The sequence below is a fragment of the Bos grunniens genome, chromosome 2 (assembly GCF_055505025.1).
Source record: "Bos grunniens cultivar Pamir isolate PY7600 chromosome 2, Bosgru_T2T1.0, whole genome shotgun sequence".
In the NCBI taxonomy this organism is placed as follows: domain Eukaryota; kingdom Metazoa; phylum Chordata; class Mammalia; order Artiodactyla; family Bovidae; genus Bos; species Bos grunniens.
In genome coordinates this window covers 71,662,981-71,680,282 of record NC_141166.1, presented here as the reverse complement: position 1 = coordinate 71,680,282, position 17,302 = coordinate 71,662,981, and the positions used below count along the sequence as shown (strand labels likewise).

The following is a 17,302-nucleotide window of genomic DNA, read 5'->3' as shown; positions in this document are numbered from 1 at the left end:
AGAGAAAAATGGCGCTTTCGAGCAAAAGAAGCCTCACAGCTTCCTCACTTTCACAACAACTCCAACAAAACATTCAACCTCACACTGAAGGATACGGTGAAAAAATTCATCCGAGGTCCACATACAATCTGCAACTCATCCTTATTTCAGTGAGTTCAGAAGAAAGCATCAAGCAAGGACAATGGAGAGCAGAAGGTCAAAGACGTGGAAAAGTGAGAGAAAACAGAAAGCAAACAAACAAAAAATGAGCTTTCAGGAGCCCTTAGAGCACGATGTCATCAGACAAGCTCCAACACAATCAACCCCAAGTTGCAGTTAGAATTAATCCAAAACCAAATGCCTTATCTACCCGTGTAAGTCACTAGTTCTGGGAAAGGCGCCATCATTTTCTTATTAGCACAGGTTGCAAATCTCTGACTCCTGCTCCCTCAATCCAGTGTCCAGTAAATGCCAAATCCTGCTAATTCCTCCTTGATCACTCCTCTCCCTTCTTCCCCTCCCTGCTCTTGTCCCTTTCACAAGGCCTTGGACAAACACCTCTAAAATGATTTCCTATTTCCTCTCCCTTTCAACCCCAATGCAACTCTCACCACCTGCTACATCTGTATTCTTTTTAATGTGGTAAGAAAAAATATAAAATTTACCATCCTACAGTTCCACAGTGTTAAATACATTCACATTAATGTGAAGCAGACCTCCAGAAATTTTTCTTCTTGAAAACCTGAAAACTCTATACTCATTAATAACTGCTCCCCACTTCCTCCTCCATTCAGGCCCTCGCACTACCACTCTACTTCTCCATTTCCTGTTTTTACAAATCTGACTACTTTAGGTATCTCAGATTAGTAAAATCATGTGGTATACTGAAGAACTGATGCTTTCCAACTGCAGTGCTGGAGGAGAGTCTTGAGAGTCCCTTGGATGACAAGGAGATCAAACCAGTCAATCCTAAAGGAAATCAACCCTGAATATTCATTAGAAGGACTGACACTGAAGCTCAAATACCTTGGCTACTTGATACAAAGAGCTGACTCATTAGAAAAGATGCTGAGTAAGACTGAGGGCACGAGAGGCGACAACAGAGGATGACATGGTTGGATGGCGTCACCGACTCAATGGACATGGGTTTGGGTGGACTCCGGGAGCTGGTGATGGACAGGGAGGCCTGGCGTGCTGTGGTTCATGGGGTCTCAAAGAGTCGGACACAACTGAGTGACTGAACTGAACTGAACATGGGTTTAAGGTGGTGTGTCATTGTGGTTTTTATTTCCCTTTCTGTGATGACCAGTGATGCTGAGCATTATATTTATATTCATCCTCATCCTCCCTATCTGGTCAAAGGAGGCTGCCTAATGAATGAAGTATAAACCCATTCAAAGCATTTATAACTGAATGACATCTACCTTATTTCACATGATCTCATTCCACAAATCTTCCATATCAGCCCCATTAGTACCTCATCATCTTCCAAACAGGTTCCTTGCTTTCTTTTCCCCTGTACATATTTAAAGCTCAAATACCATCCCTTCTAAAAGGAGATCTTTGCTTTCAATCAGAACTTCACATTTCTTCAGCACTTGGGGTTGCTCTAGCAGTATGTATCATATTTACTTTTTCTATCCACATTTATTCTCTAGTCTCATCTCACTTACTGAACATAAAGTTCCTTAAGGCCACAGACTGAATTTTGTTCAATCATCTACCTCCCATGGTGCCTAGAAATGGCAAGCCTTCAGTGTATAGCCATTTAATAAAGGACTCAACATTTTAATGTGTAACCAGTTAATTTGGCCCATCAAAATATCTACAGTCCAAAATCAACAGAACTGCTCTCTTTTTGTGTGGGTTGCAAGAGTGAGGGGAATAAGGAGAGATTTTTTGTTATTTAGTCATCCAGACTTATCCTAATTCTCTTGACCACATTATTTAACTTCCAACTTAAAAAAAGATTTTGAAGACCAAGTAGAGCTGACATCCAGTAATTGAACAGTTGGCTGCTGCATTTACCATCTTAGTGACTACAAACTGACATTTAAATCCTCCTCCTCCTTCTCTAAATATTAACCACAAGCAGCGTGGGTTCCAAACCACCTATTGATGGAGCACATTTCAAATACAATTCTGGGAAAATATTCAATTATTTCATTTTCATTTTATTCACTTAATGGTATCTTCCCTCTCAAGTTCAATTAAACTCACTTGAAGTTAGAATTCTCAAGGATGCACTTCATTTAGATTTACTGGAAGATGTCAGGCACCAGTTAATTGGCCTTAAAACAGCATAGCCATGAGATCCGTCCAAATCGAGTTCTCCATCTTCACCAAGTAGGTATGCTTGTTGGATAACATTGATTGGGTAGCTAGCTCACTCAGTATTAGGGGCTAACCAATGGTTATCCAACACTCTGACAAATAAAGTAGAAATATTGTAGACTTTCAATTATTTGTGTCACCCGAGCCATGGTTTCTGTTCTGTGGCCTGAAATTTCTCAAATGAATGGATAATTTTGCTGGATGATTCAACAAACGTTTACCACAACCTACCCTGTGCCAGGCACTATTATAGACACTTCATTTATTCAGTAGGCTCTTATTTAATCCCTTCTATTTGCCAGGTATTTGGCTGGGGACTGGGGATTCCAAGTTATAGAAGACTTGATTCCTCTCTTCAAGCAAATGTTTCAGACTTGAGCCTGGTGTCGGTGGAAATATAGTTTTCATGCTCAGCAGTTTGTGGTTTTATAAGAGTCACTATAAAGTTGAGTCTAAGTTAATCCAGATTGTCTAGAACAGTCATATTTCAATAATTGGTCTTGTACCCAATTATGTGTGAGACAGTGTCTCAATTATTAATATGGTGAGTGCAAAGGGAACAGAATAAACTGTCTGCCATTCTTTGTAGGTTACAGTCATAATTTTAAATTTGTAAATCTGTTGGGATTAACTCTATATTTGATAAATCATGGTATCAAATACCCTTCTAAAGAGTGAGACAGCTAATCAGTATTTATGAAGTAGCCTTTATACAATCAATTCTTTGTGAGTCAAAGAAGGAAGATGAAGGAGAAAGGCAATTCCCCTTTATTAATTACCTACACTGGGGACTTCCCTGGTGGTCCAGTGGTTAAGACCTCACACTCCCAATGCAGGGGATATGGGTTCGATCTCTGGTCAGGGAACTAAGATCTCACACACTACATCAGTTCAGTTCAGTTCAGTCGCTCAGTCATGTCCGACTACATGGTGCAGCCAAAAAAAAGTTACAAAAAATATTAAAAATAATAACTACATTGTACTGTTTCTGGTATTTGATTTTATATCAGGGGTGTGGAAAAGGCCAGAGAGTGATTATTTTAGGCTTTATAAGCCATGTGGTCTCTTGTTGCAACTAGTCAATTCTGCTCTCTTAGTATAAAGAAGTATATAATATATAGAAGTGTGGCTAGGCCTAAATTCCAGTAACACTTTACTACAAAAAGGGGTGGAGGGCCAGATCTGGTCTATGGACCATAGTTTGCCAACCCCTGTTTCTTACCATGTCACATCTGTCCTTTGCTCCTGCTAAAAGCACTCCCTGAGGACCCTCTCACATGTCTCATCTATGTATCTGTTATCTACGCTGGAAAGAGTCACATTCAAGTCTTACCTCATCCTCTTCTTTTTCTCCTCCTTGGCCATGCTTCCCAACACATGGGATCTTAGTTCCCTGAGCAGGGATCAAACCTGTGCCCCTTGCATTGAAAGCATAGAGTCTTAATCACTAAACTACCAGGGAAGTTGCTTACCTCGTCCTCTTCTGATTCAAGTTTAAGAAATCTTCAAGTAAATAATAGCTAATTTTTCTATTGCACTTACACTTCTTCAAAATTTCTTCTCTCTTACAACAATCTCTCAAAATAGGTGATGCAGGTATTATTATTCCCACCAGGTCCATGAGAAACTGAAGTCCTAAGAATCAGAGACAGAAGAACAGGAAAAGAAGGAAAACACAGAGGCTGTGGTTCTTCCCACCAAACCCAGAATCAGATGTAGGTGGGGAATCTTGCTTCCCCAGAGGCTGCCCAAGAGGCTGGCTGGGAAGGATAAGAGACACCTCTGTGGGAGGGAACTGGCAGATTCAGCCTCCCCTTCCTCCCCACCAATGACGGTTCTAAGTCCTAAAGCCCTTTCCTACACAACTGAAAAAGTGATGACTTTACACGTGTGTGGTTTGGTTTGTGATACGGTGGCCAACTTGTAAAGCATCATCTGATTTTCCTCCATCCCTTCCTCACTTCCTTTCCCCTCACATTTTCAGAGGAATTATATTTCTTAGAAAAAAAATAGACATAAACTTTGCCTTTAGCTTTGTTTTCTAGAGATCTCAAGTGAGAAAATTTGGGAGCCAAGAGACCCTCAGTTTAAGACTTGGGAAATGGAATGCCCACTTATGGAAGACAGTTCTCCATGGGATTCTTGAGAACAAATTGGCCCTGCTGGATCACAGATAAAGGCCTTTGTCTTCAGCCAGCATCCAGGAAACTGTGGCAGGCTAAGTTGTTGGCTTGCAACTAGAGTATAATCTTACTCTTCACAGCTCTTGAATGCATCTGTTTGAAACAAGGACTCCATTACTAGTGATAATTGGGATGGTACTAATCCCTGGCAGACATTGACATCACAGTTAGTAAGGCTTTCATCTACAGTTGATTAAGATGAGGTGCTCATAAAGTATAGGACATTGGAAGGTGAAACGGTGGCATCATCTGATGGATGGGGACAATGATACCTACAAAGGTGGTTGTGTGAAATGGTGATTTTGGAAGGCTTCTGAAACCTTGCCAAAAATAAATTAAACCAGGGCAGCTAATTGCCAGCTTCAGGCATGTTCTGAAAGTGTCAGGGCTCCATATCATTTTAAAAGAGACACTCGTCACCTGCAACTGCAAAGCAGACTGTATTGAAAATCAGGCCCAGGATGTGATTTTTACATGTGTTAGACTGGCAGAGATTAAATGTACAGCTTCAACCTGTCTCCTGTGTCCAAGTCAGACCCTCATGGGAAAGAGTGGGACTATGAAAGTTGAGGTGGAGACACCTGCTCTAAGTTTAAGCCTAAGAGTCATGGACCTTCTGGGCCAGCAGACACAGTCTTTCTTGACTGACAGAGGGAACTAGTCCGCGCCTCCCCCACCCCCAACAACTTGTCTAGAGATCATGTACCGAGCTTATCTGAAATGGGCGCATGGCAAATGGCATTCATTCTCAGGATCGGTCCCCCACTACTACTCATGGCCCCAGTACCACTCACCAGTGCCAAGACCTGCCACCATGCAGGCAGGGATATCCAATGCCTATTCTGGGAAATAACAGACTGTATACCAGAGGAACTGTAGGACTTTACATATGTGCAAGAATCATAAAGGCAGCAGACCACAGGGCAGAGTTAAAAAGACAGATGGGGAGGGTGGTCAACAGGGGAGCACTCACCTCAGACTCAGGTTTCAATGAGCTGATAAGAATACCCAGAACCAGTCCTGACACAATGCTGGGATGAGTCCCAGAAACACAGGCACAGTGATGGCCTACAGAAAAGGGATGGGTGAAGACAGTGGAACTTCCTTGATCAGAAAGTTTGGAGACATGGACTTGTCAGAATGGATTGGCTACATAAAACCTGAGCCTCCCCACGTAATCAAATTCTCTATGAATTGTGGAGAACTCAAAGGATACTTCCTTCAATGGGAAATGTACTGATGAAGTGGGTCTAAGAATCATTGAGATGTTTTCTGGAGGCAGCCCTTGTAAGCAGGAGCTGCCATGAATCTGCTGACATGGAATCAAGACCCCTAATATAGAGGGGGTCCCAGATGCTCAAGGCAGGAAAGCAGCACTTGCCAACCAGAAGCAAGTTGGATACAATTACTATATTGTGCAGCAAGGTTGAGTAGCACGTGGGTACCTTGACTGACAGTAGTCTACGGTGATGGGTAATATATCATTGTGTCCCAAACAGCAAGATGGATGGGCAGTTATGAACACATACAAACAGTGATACATCCAAGAGCTGGTGAGCACAAGGCTGACATCAACCGTGATAGAAAAATACAATCCTTTCTTCTATTTTCCAGATTTAAGTCCATTCACAGGCCTAAAGCTCCATACCCAAACTATATATTTGCAAAATTCTAGAATTCCTTTGGTGCACAGTCTACTATTACCAGAACAGGGCCTTTTTAGCTCTGTTCACCCTGTGGTATGTCCCAGCATGGGTTAATGGTCTGGAGGTCATGAACGGTAGGGGGGAAGCAGATTGAAGGCCAGGTCTCCCTGAGGAAAGATTCTGCAACACGAGTGCAAATCTATGTGAAAGATACTTGTGACCATTTTCTGGGGAAATCCAGAAATTTCAAAAACCATTAAATACAGGGTCTGAGCTAACACTAATGACAAGGGACCTAAAACATGCCACCATGCTTGTCTGGACAGAGGGAGGGCTTACTGAAGTCATGTGACAAGTACAGTTTTAGCCTGAGTCACAGTGGACCTAATGAGGCCACTGACCCGCAGTGCAATTACTTCCCCCATCACTAAATGTGTGATCAGCATAGACAGACATAGTAGCAAGCGAGACCCTACATCTGCTCTGTGACTTGTGGAGTAAGAGCCATTATAGTAATAAATCCAAATATAGTCCCTGAAACCTCCTCCTTTTCCGCCAAGATAATGAATTGGAAGCCATTCTTCAAGCCTGAAGGAACCAGAGAGACTGATGCCACAACCAAAGATTTGAAAGAAGCAGAAAGAGTAGTCCACATCATATCTGCCAACGCCCCCAGTTGGCCTCTGCAGAACCCAGATGGACCATGTTAGGTGACGATAGGTTACTGTGAAATTAACCAAGCATCAGCCTCAACAGCAACTGATGGACTAGATGTAATACTTTGCCTCTTCAAGCAGGTCAGCGTGGACTCCAGTACTTAGTATGTTACCACTGAGTTGATGAATGCTTTTTTTTTTCTTTCAATATCTGGAATCAAAAGTAACTTTGACCACAATACACCTCCACCAGAACAGCTTTAGGGCTCCGTTAATTCTCCTGTCATAATCTAGAGCTCAGGGAATTTGACATTCTGAGGAACAACACTGGTCTCTTATTTTGATGACATCATACTAGTTGTACCAGAGAACAGGAAGTGGTAAGTACTCCACATTCTTTAATAAGAGGATACATACCTTCTGGAAGATGAGATATAAACTTCACAAATACTTGGACCTCATAAATCTGTGACATTCCTAGAGCTTCCAGAGGTTTGGGACATTCCTGGACATCCCTTCAAAGAATAGGAAAAATCAGCATAACTTTGTTGAGTCCTGCCCCAAGGTCACAGAATGGAGCCCAGAACTAAGGTCATCCCTTTGTAACCATTGCCAAAAGCCCCCTGATCATCACTAACAAGCTTCCTGACTCCAAATTAGGCAAAGATGCACACTCCAGTAAACACCCTATAGCACCCTAACCTATCTCCTAAACCCAACCTTCCAGCAGGAATTTTCTTTGTCTTGAGGCTATAAAAGTTCATGGCTACTAACCCATTAAAACTGTTAGCTCTCCCTGGTCTGTCAGGAGGTCACCCTGCTGCACTTGCAGTGCCTTCATTATCTCTGCTCCTTTTTCTTAATAAACTCACTTCCTTCTGAAATGCTCTGTGTTTGGAAATTCTTTTCCAACCCATGCTCAGACTGCCTCAATAACTTTGTACACCTACTACTATGAAAACAGCATAGGACTTGTTGGAATGTTTTAGGTTTCAATGCCTTGCTTAGAACACTTGGGAAAACTCCTCAAATGTGTTTTCCTGGGGATCAGGAGGCTGCCTGAGGAAGAGGAGACTCTGTAGCAAGTTCAGACTGGTACACGTTCTCCTCCACTTGAACTACACAGTTCAGAAAGTTGTATGGTACAGGAGGAACCCATAGAGGTTAAAGATGCTGGGCCAATTCCTTATGAGATCTGTGGTGAAGAGCTGGAGAGTTCTTAAGCAAAAATATGTCCTCTGCACCCAAGAATTACCTTGTTTGAAAAATAGCTCCTTGTGAGCTACTGGGTCCCCAATGAAACTGACATCTGAACTTGGAACATCTAGTGACTATATGACTTGCTGTCCATCAAGAACTGAGTGTTCATATTAGTATATTCATAAAGATACAGAGCCAGGCTGGTGTTGGAGCAATTCACTGTATGGTTAAAGTAGCATGTTTGGTAGCAGACTTCAGCAGATCTAACAAGCAGAAGTAAATTGAATGAAAAGATAAATTCATGGTTAAGTGACTACCATGTCACTTACTTACACAGTACCAACACCTTTTTGTCAATTCATATCACTGGCTACACGGGGGATTCTCTATGACTAACTGATGGAGGAAGAATAAACAGCCTGGTTCACAGGTGAGTTTTAGGAAATCCTGGCAATGGACACGGACTGCTGCAGCACTGCAACCACTCACCTGGAGGCAAAGGGGTAGCATACAGTTTGCCATCACTTTAAGTGAAGGGAGAAGTGGCCCGTAGTCTAGACATGAACTTCTGGAAGTGGTAAGTAACTTGGCCAATAGTTCAGCAGCTGGGAGGAATAAACCTGGAAATTAAGAAGGAGGTGTAGATGGACTGATAGATATGCTCAGACAGTTCAAAAAGCTTTGTTTCCTATGAATGCCCATGAAAAAGAATCCATTTCTGAGAAAGTTTTCAAGACCCAAGCTGGACAACATGATGTTAGTGGACACTGTGAGCCAGCTTCTCATGGGCGGACCAGCACGGACTCCTGCCACCACTGAATGCCCCATCTGTCAGCAGCACAGATAGATGCCGAGTTCTCAAGAGGGTAGGATGGCTTGGAAAGACCAGCCTGCTGGCTGGTTGATGTCACTCAGCCCCTTTCACATCTGAAGGTGCATCAGTTCATCCTCAAGGAGATACAGCCACTCTGCAGATAGGAGTTTGCCAGTCTGCTTGCAATACTTCTGTCAGAAATCCAGAGCAAGAGCTTATAAAATGCCTGGTCTGCTGATGGCCATCCAAATAACTGTCTCTCAGACCAAAGGCTCCCAATTACGCTCACAGTAGAAGCCAACCTCCTTATGGCAGCCAACACAGCACTTTGTACATGTACCCCAGCCCCACCTCTCTGGCCTCTCCTCCCTATCCACTCTGCTGCAGTCCCACTTTCTAGTCTGCCATCCCCCGGTCCCACTCCTGCCTTAGGGAGTGCCATCTCCACACTCCCCCCTCCATGGTACGTTTTGCCTGGAAGTCTTTCCCTGGACATCTTCCCCACTAACTCCCTCACCTCCTCCAGACTTCGCTTCCACGTCACATTCTCACAGAGTCTACCCACTACACAGCTTAATAGTAACACCCGCCCACTCTCATCCCTTCCCTCCACAGCATCCCTAACTCCCCACTGCTCACAAGATGGCAGCCCCACACCTCTGCTCTGTGGAAATGCTCTCCTCACTGTGAGGATATTGCCAAGGGAAAAGGCATTATCCCAATCCCTCAACCTCAGTCACTTCCCAAACTGGAGGCAGCCATAACTACTTAAGATCACTGCCTTTGCCCACGTGGAGGTGAATGCTCTAGGAAACCACTCCCTCTTCTGTGGTTCCTGCGGCTTCAGCGCACACCCACCCCATCACTTCTCAATACACTGTTTAAGGACCTTTGCACCCTCTGAACTTTACAGGTTTTTGTCATCTGCTCTGGTTAGAGGACAACTTTGCCCTAACAGGGTCCATCTGTTGGTACCTCCCTCATGCACAAGAACTTTGGAAGTTGCAGGCATCCCGGAGACCTATCACCCCCTGACTTTGATCCAGTCTGAGTGTAAGTGGGGCTCGTCTCTAGCTGGTGCTTGGAAGAGGCTCCGTTAACAGTAATGGGCCCTCTGGATGTTTCAAGGACAGAACCAGCTAGTGGATTCAGAGCTCCTGGCAGGACTGAAGGCTGCTGAACTCAGGACTAGGGGAAGGGGTGGAGGCGGGGAGGCGATCCTCCCACTAGCTATTCAGCTCTGCCTGCAGAACCAGGAGGTTCTTTACAGACACACTCTCAGTCTCTCATTAAAGTCAAAGGAAGCGCAGGCCTCAGTCTCTTAGCTCCTTTCTAAAATGTGCTATTTGCGATTCAATTTCGCATGGCCTGCAGAGGCAATAAAGGGCAAAGGGAATTACCCTGCCATACATTCCAGAAATGCTCCCTGCACACCCACACTCCCGGGGATAACAATTTGCCAATATAACCTTTAATTAAATGAACAGAAATCATGCAGACCCCATGGTGGAGGAAGTCACTAAATAGAGGGAAATTATGTATGAGTTGCCCCCAGCCACTCATTTCATCTCGAATAGGATCTGTCAGTGGGGGCTGCCAAGTGCTGCAAGATTAAAATGGGAGACTCCTCTTTCCTGGCCTCCGCAGGGTCTGCCTGCCAGGAGGAAGGCGGGGCGCCGGCGGCACACACGAGGCGGTAGCGAGGGCGTGGCGCCACCTAGAGGAGAAGGCGGGGAGAACGGGAGCTGCCCGCGAGAAGCTAAAATACCCAGTCCCAGAGATGCCGCCCAAGGGGTTCCAAGCAACCGACTCCCCAGCCAGGCAGACTCTAGCTCTCAATGTCACATCTCAAAAGCAGCGTTCTTTTTGTAGGCAAAAGCACTGCAGATTCCTGCAATCCTAAAACAACTGCTAAGTGACAGCATGAGCTCACCTGGGGAAGAGAAAAGACCAGCAAAATGTCCCCTGTCTTCTATGTCATCTGTCCCCTCCCTTCCAGGACTACTGCCCTACTCTACTCACAGCCTTCATTGTCACCTGCCCAGATGACTGCCAGACGGAAGGAATCCTGACCTGTCCCTCCCAAGCCAGTCACCTCCCACCCTGAGTTCACAACCCCACCCCCTTCCATTCCAAACACATGCCTAACACATGCCTGAAAAAATCAGCTTGAAGTTCATGGCTTTTATCTGCTCAAAATTCTGCCAGCATCTTCCCTGTCCCAAGGATAGGGCCCCATCTCTCAGCCTCACGTTCCAAACTCCACTCATCATCCCAGTCTTAACTGCCATGACACCCATTCGCATCCTAGCCTGGGCCAAATCTGGACCACACCCTACTCCTGTCACCTTGGCACGTCCATTCACACCATGCCCTCTGCATGATATGCGCAACCCCACTTCTGTCCCCGCCCCATAATTCCATAGTTGTAAATTCTGTGCCATGTCTTCCTTATGAACTAACCCCAAGCCTGCTGCCTCCATCAAGTTTTTCCCCACTGGGATTCATCTCATCCTTCTTTGTTATAGTTTCTCTCTCATTCTATCTTGCAAGGTAGTTATATTTTCTCCTAGTCTAGAGGGTAAACTCTTTTGAGGGTGGGAAACTTCACTGTTGTGTCTGGGTTATATACACAGAGAGAAACCAGAGACACTTGATAAATGTTGGTTGGGTAGAATTTAATTTTGAAGATTGTGTATTTTTGTGGGGCTGGCACAAGGATCACCTTTACTTAGCAGAGAAAAGAATCTCCTACTATGCTAAGCATTAGACCTAGAACTGGGGAGGGGACTTCTAAGGTGCTGAGGCTTTGAGAAATGGGAGGCATCCTACAGGATGCCTGGGGCAGGGTGAGAAAGAGATGGAGTTGCACAGCTAGAATTTATTAGCTCAGGGCTACTTGAGAAATCTGATCATTCCTGGGAAACTCTTCAAGGCTTAAGAGATGGCAGCTGATTCACTCTAAAGAGGTATAAAAAGTTAAAACCATGTGGACACTTAACCCTTGGATCCCAGTTTCATTCTAGCCTCCTGAAAGGGACACTGCCAACTGTTCTGGGCCACTAGGTTCCCTGCCTTAGCTGACATCAGTACTATAGAGCCTTTTTTTTTTTTTTTCCAACTTTTATTGGCATATAGTTGCTTTACAATGTTGTATTAGCTTCTGCTGTACAGCAAAGGAATCAGCTGTACATAGACATATATCCCTTCTTTCTTTTGGATTTCCTTCCCAGTTAGGTCATCAGAATGCTCAGTGGCATTCCTTGTGCTATACAGTAGGTTCTCATTGCGGCCGTGTGTCCTCAGCCACTTCAGTCGTGTCTGACTCTTTGTGACCCTATGGATTGTAGCCCACCAGGCTCCTCTGTCCATGGGATTCTCCAAGCAAGAATGCTGGAGTGAGTTGCCATGCCCTCCTCCATGGGATCTTCCTGACCCAAAGATCGAACCTGCATCCCTTATGTCTCCTACACTGGCAGCCAGGGTCTTTACCCAATGCCACCTGAGAAGTCCCAGGTTCTCATTAGTTATCTATTTTACATATAGTAGTATTAGCACTAGATTTTATGTTGCCTGTAGTATCCACTGAAGTTCCATGAACAGTACCATAAGAGCTCATCAACTTGCCTATAGATTATGTCTGAAGCTTCTGAATGGCCCCTAATGGCCAGCACTCAGCTAGGCATGAGTTGTGCTCAATCCCTGCCTATGGACTTACTCTCAACTCTTGAGCTTCCTATAAAGACAGATACTATGATGGCTCCATGTGGCTCTAAAATGGGCTGGAAGGAATTTCTTGTGATGTTTGCTGTGTAACGTTTCTTTTTCTCCCAGGGCATCCCTGGGCATCCCTGGCATTCCAATTAGTGAACATACTCAAGCACCATTTTTTGACAGATATTTTTCAACACATTAAAAAATATGAAACATGACAATGGAGAGCAGCCTTGCCATGCAGGAAGAGTGAGGTCATAGTCTAGTATGGGAGGGGAATTTCTACAAACGTAAGTATAACAACAGAACAAGTCAGGGGCAGCAGACTCAAGGCAACTGTCTGAGGCAGGTGTGGTTAGAATGTGGAGACAATTCTCTGCTCCCTGCAAGTTTTCCAGGAAAAATACAGCTCTGAAATCCACAGTCCTTCTCCATCCATGCAGTTTTGCAGATTTGAAGAGAACACCAGAGGAGACCTGGCAACTAATTTACACACAGTAGTTCTTACTCAGCTCACTCTGCGTATGTATGGAGTTTTCCTAAAAAGGTTCAGACCTACCAGCCAGGGGATTATGCTGCCTTCTTTGCACTTGCCCTTCAAGAGAGCAGCCTAGAAGGCTGGCACCCCAGAGACTTTCTTAGCACACCCCACAGAACTCAGCTGACCCTGGCCCCATGAATGGTCCTTAGTGCTACAGAACTTACTGAAGCCCTCCTGACCTCTCCTGCAAAGTGCATTTCATTACTAGCTGGAAGGGAAACAAAAATGAAATCACAAGGAAAATAAAGTTGGGGGAAAAAAGGGCAATCCTTACAGAGAGAATAGGATTTTTTTTTCTCTCTCTCTTTTTAATATCCTGGTAGAACCTGCCAAGAGAAAATGATTCTAGATGAAAAAAATTCAAATTATAATTACTGAAAAATAGAGAAAATAATTGAGGTACTCTACCTATGTCAGTGACAGATAGTTCTCCAGTCACTCAGTTAAGAAATGGATCCTTCCAAGCCCCTATTGATGTAAATGAACAGTAGGTGCTCACAGAGACCCAAAGTTAGAGCATGGGTGACCCAGAAAAGACCCACTTCAAGAAAAACACATGTGAGGCATGGCAAGAAATGGGTTTTAAACTCTAAGCTTTTTTTAATTCTCTTTTTCTCATTATAAAGAAAATGCTTCTTCATTACAGAAAATTTGGCCACTGTTAACTTGAGAAATCCTGTATGCAGGTCAGGAAGCAACAGTTAGAACCAGACATGGAACAACAGACTGGTTCCAAATCAGGAAAGGAGTACGTCAAGGCTGTATATTGTCACAATATACAAAAAAAAAAAAAAAAAGCAAAGGAGAAAAGGAAAGATATAAGTATTTGAATGCAGAGTTCCAAAGAATAGCAAGAAGAGATAAGAAAGCTTTGCTCAGCGATCAATGCAAAGAAATAGAGGAAAACAACAGAATGGGAAACACTAGAGATCTCTGCAAGAAAATTAGAGATACCAAGGGAACATCTCATGCAAAGATGGGCTCGATAAAGGACAGAAACGGTATGGACCTAACAGAAGCAGAAGATATTAAGAAGAGGTGGCAAGAATACACAGAAGAACTATACAAAAAAGATCTTCATGACCCAGATAATCAGGATGGTGTGATCACTGACCTAGAGCCAGACATCCTGGAATGTGAAGTCAAGTGGGCCTTAGAAAGCATCACTATGAACAAAGCTAGTGGATGTGATGGAATTCCAGTTGAGCTATTTCAAATCCTGAAAGATGATGCTGTGAAAGTGCTGCACTCAATATGCCAGCAAATTCGGAAAACTCAGCAGTGGCCACAGGACTGGAAAAGGTCAGTTTTCATTCCAATACCAAAGAAAGGCAATGCCAAAGAATGCTCAAACTACCACACAATTGCACTCATCTCACATGCTAATAAAGTAATGCTCAAAATTCTCTAAGCCAGGCTTCAGCAATATGTGAACCATGAACTTCCAGATGCTCAAGCTGGTTTTAGAAAAGGCAGAGGAACCAGAGACCAAATTGCCAACATCTGCTGGATCATCGAAAAAGTAAGACAGTTCCAGAAAAACATCTATTTCTGCTTTATTGACTATGCCAAAGCCTTTGATTGTGTGGATCACAATAAACTGTGGAAAATTCTGAAGGAGATGGGCATACCAGACCACCTGACCTGCCTCTTGAGAAACCTGTATGCAGGTCAGGAAGCAACAGTTAGAACTGGACATGGAACAACAGACTGGTTCCAAATAGGAAAAGGAGTACATCAAGGCTGTATATTGTCACCCTGCTTATTTAACTTCTATGCAGAGTACATCATGAGAAATGCTGGGCTGGATGAAGCACAAGCTGGAATCAAGATTGCTGGGAGAAATATCAATAACCTCAGATATGCAGATGACACCACCCTTATGGCAGAAAGCAAAGAAGAACTAAAGAGCCTCTTGATGAAAGTGAAAGAGGGAAGTGAAAACGTTGGCTTACAACTCAACATTCAGAAAACTAGGATCATGGCATCTGGTTCCATCACTTCATGGCAAATAGATGGAAAAACAGTGGAAACAGTGGGGGCTGTTTTGGGGGGCTTCAAAATCACTGCAGATGGTGACTGCAGCCATGAAATTAAAAGACACTTGCTCCTTGGAAGAAAGTTATGGCCAACCTAGACAGCATATTAAAAAGCAGAGACATTCCTGTGCCAACAAAAGTCCATCTAGTCAAAGCTATGGGTTTTCCAGCAGTCATGTGTGGATGTGAGAGTTGTACTATAAAGCTGAATGCCAAAGAATTGATGCTTTTGAACTGTGGTGTTGGAGGAGACTCTTGAGAGCCCCTTGAACTGCAAGGAGATCCAACCAGTCCATCCTAAAGGAAACCAGTCCTGAATTTTCATTGGAAGGACTGATGTTGAAGCTGAAACTCCAAATCTTTGGCCATCTGATGTGAAGAACCGACTCATTTGAAAAGACTCTGATGCTGGGAAAAATTGAAGGTGGGAGGAGAAGGGGACGACAGAGGATGAGATGGTTGGATGGTATCACTGACTCAATGGACATGAGTTTGAGTAAACTCCGGGAGTTGGTGATGGACAGGGAGGCCTGGCATGCTGCAGTCCATGGGGTCACAAAGAGTCGGACATGACTGAACAACTGAACTGAACTGATATGTATAAACAAAAGAAAAATTTTTCATTTAGATTCTTATTACCTGAAAGGGACTCAAATTTAAGTTATTTTATACTAGGTATTTAGATGCATTATACACACTACCCCATTCTTCTTGTATAACTGCTCAGTTTATGACATTATGGGCCAGAGAGTTTAATTAATCTACCTGAAGTAACATACCTGTTAAGTGGCAGGGTAAGAAAATGAATGCATTTGTGTTAAATTTTAAGCTGTTTTATAGACTCTTCCTTCCATTCTCAAATATCAAGAAATAAATGCTCCTTCAAAAGCTGTGACAATCCTCACACATTGGATGAACTCCACCTTAAACCTGCTGAGGGAGATACATATGCATTTTCCTTGGTCACCAGGTTCTCTGCCACCCAGGGACTCCCCAGGAAACAGCAATGCTGTAACAAAGACCTGGTGATGGCCAGCAGCAATCCCACTCTCATGATCACCTTCACCGCCAGCATCACCAGAATAGTGGGCTAGAGACAGGGCACAGGGTGGCAGGGGCTGACTTTTCCTCTATCAGAGCTACATGCCCCAGCAGCCACTGGGCTCTGATGGGTTCAGTGGTGCCCAGAACCTGGTTTAGAAGCAAGGGACAAAGAGGACCTCTTCGGAGACAATCCCAATAAGCTGTCCTTACAGCTTTGTTCCAGGTGATTTTCCAGTTCCGACCAGGTCAGAGTGGCTTCTTTTATGTTTTACTTTTTCTCAATCAGTACCTTCTTCTTTAGTGAAAGAGTCTGTACAGAGGGAACCAGTCATTTCCATATATTCTATTCTAAATTACCACCTACTTATTACCAATTAACTAAATTACACTCACAAATCCAAACAAATTCTGCTCCTCAGCAAGTGAAAAGTCACTGTTTCAAAACACTGCTCGAGAACCACCAAACCTGCTACTAGGACTTCTTGACTCCGAGGAAACTTGCCGTTACTTCCTTCACAGGTATAAACGTCCCCCAGGTGATGTTCTGGTATCGCCCCATGACACCTGAGAATTGGCTCCCATTTACTTTGAAGACAAAACTATAACAGAATAAGATTAGAGTGTTGGAATCCTCAAGCCCATTCCTACATGGGCAGATTTGCTAGAAGGACTCATGGATCTCACCATATGGTTTTATTGATGGCAATGATTTATTATAGGCTTCCCAGGTAGCTTAGTGGTAAGGAATCCACCTGCCAATGCAGGAGACACGGGTTCAACCCCTGGATCAGGAAGATCCCCTGGCATAGGAAATGGAAACCCATTCCTATATTCTTGCCTGGAAAATGACATGGACATGGAGCCTGGAGGACTATAGTCCATGGGGTCGCAAAGAGTCGGACAGGAGTGAGCTATCGAGCACGTGATTTATTACAGGGATGTACAAAGGACATGCAGTCAAATAGAAGGGAAAAAGACACAGACTGTCTGGAGGAATTCATGCAAAAGCTTCCTTCTGCTCTTTCCCTCCCAGGAGGGGTCACACAGAGCCCAGTCTACATTCAGCAGCACAATACAGCAACACATGTGCCCTCTTTTGCCTGGGAAAGCTAATTAGACACTTAGTGCCCAAGATTTGTATTGAGGACAAGT

At 43.9% G+C, this 17,302-nt stretch overlaps 1 protein-coding gene across 12 annotated transcripts in view; it reads right to left on the bottom strand.

Moving 5' to 3' along the window:
- Nucleotides 1-17,302, bottom strand: part of GPR39 (G protein-coupled receptor 39) — a 262,173-nt gene that overhangs the window by 185,780 nt on the left and 59,091 nt on the right. For 3 of the 12 annotated variants that reach the window (XM_086350221.1, XM_086350213.1, XM_086350227.1), the window contains exons 2-3: nucleotides 8,488-8,618; nucleotides 7,216-7,313 (exon numbers count right to left, since the gene is read on the bottom strand). The exons of the other annotated variants lie outside the window; for them this stretch is intronic. In XM_086350221.1, coding sequence (XP_086206347.1) covers nucleotides 7,257-7,313; nucleotides 8,488-8,618 — 188 coding nt within the window. In that variant the 3' untranslated portion in view covers nucleotides 7,216-7,256. The remainder of the gene's footprint in view (nucleotides 1-7,215; nucleotides 7,314-8,487; nucleotides 8,619-17,302) is intronic. 12 annotated transcript variants of the gene reach the window in all.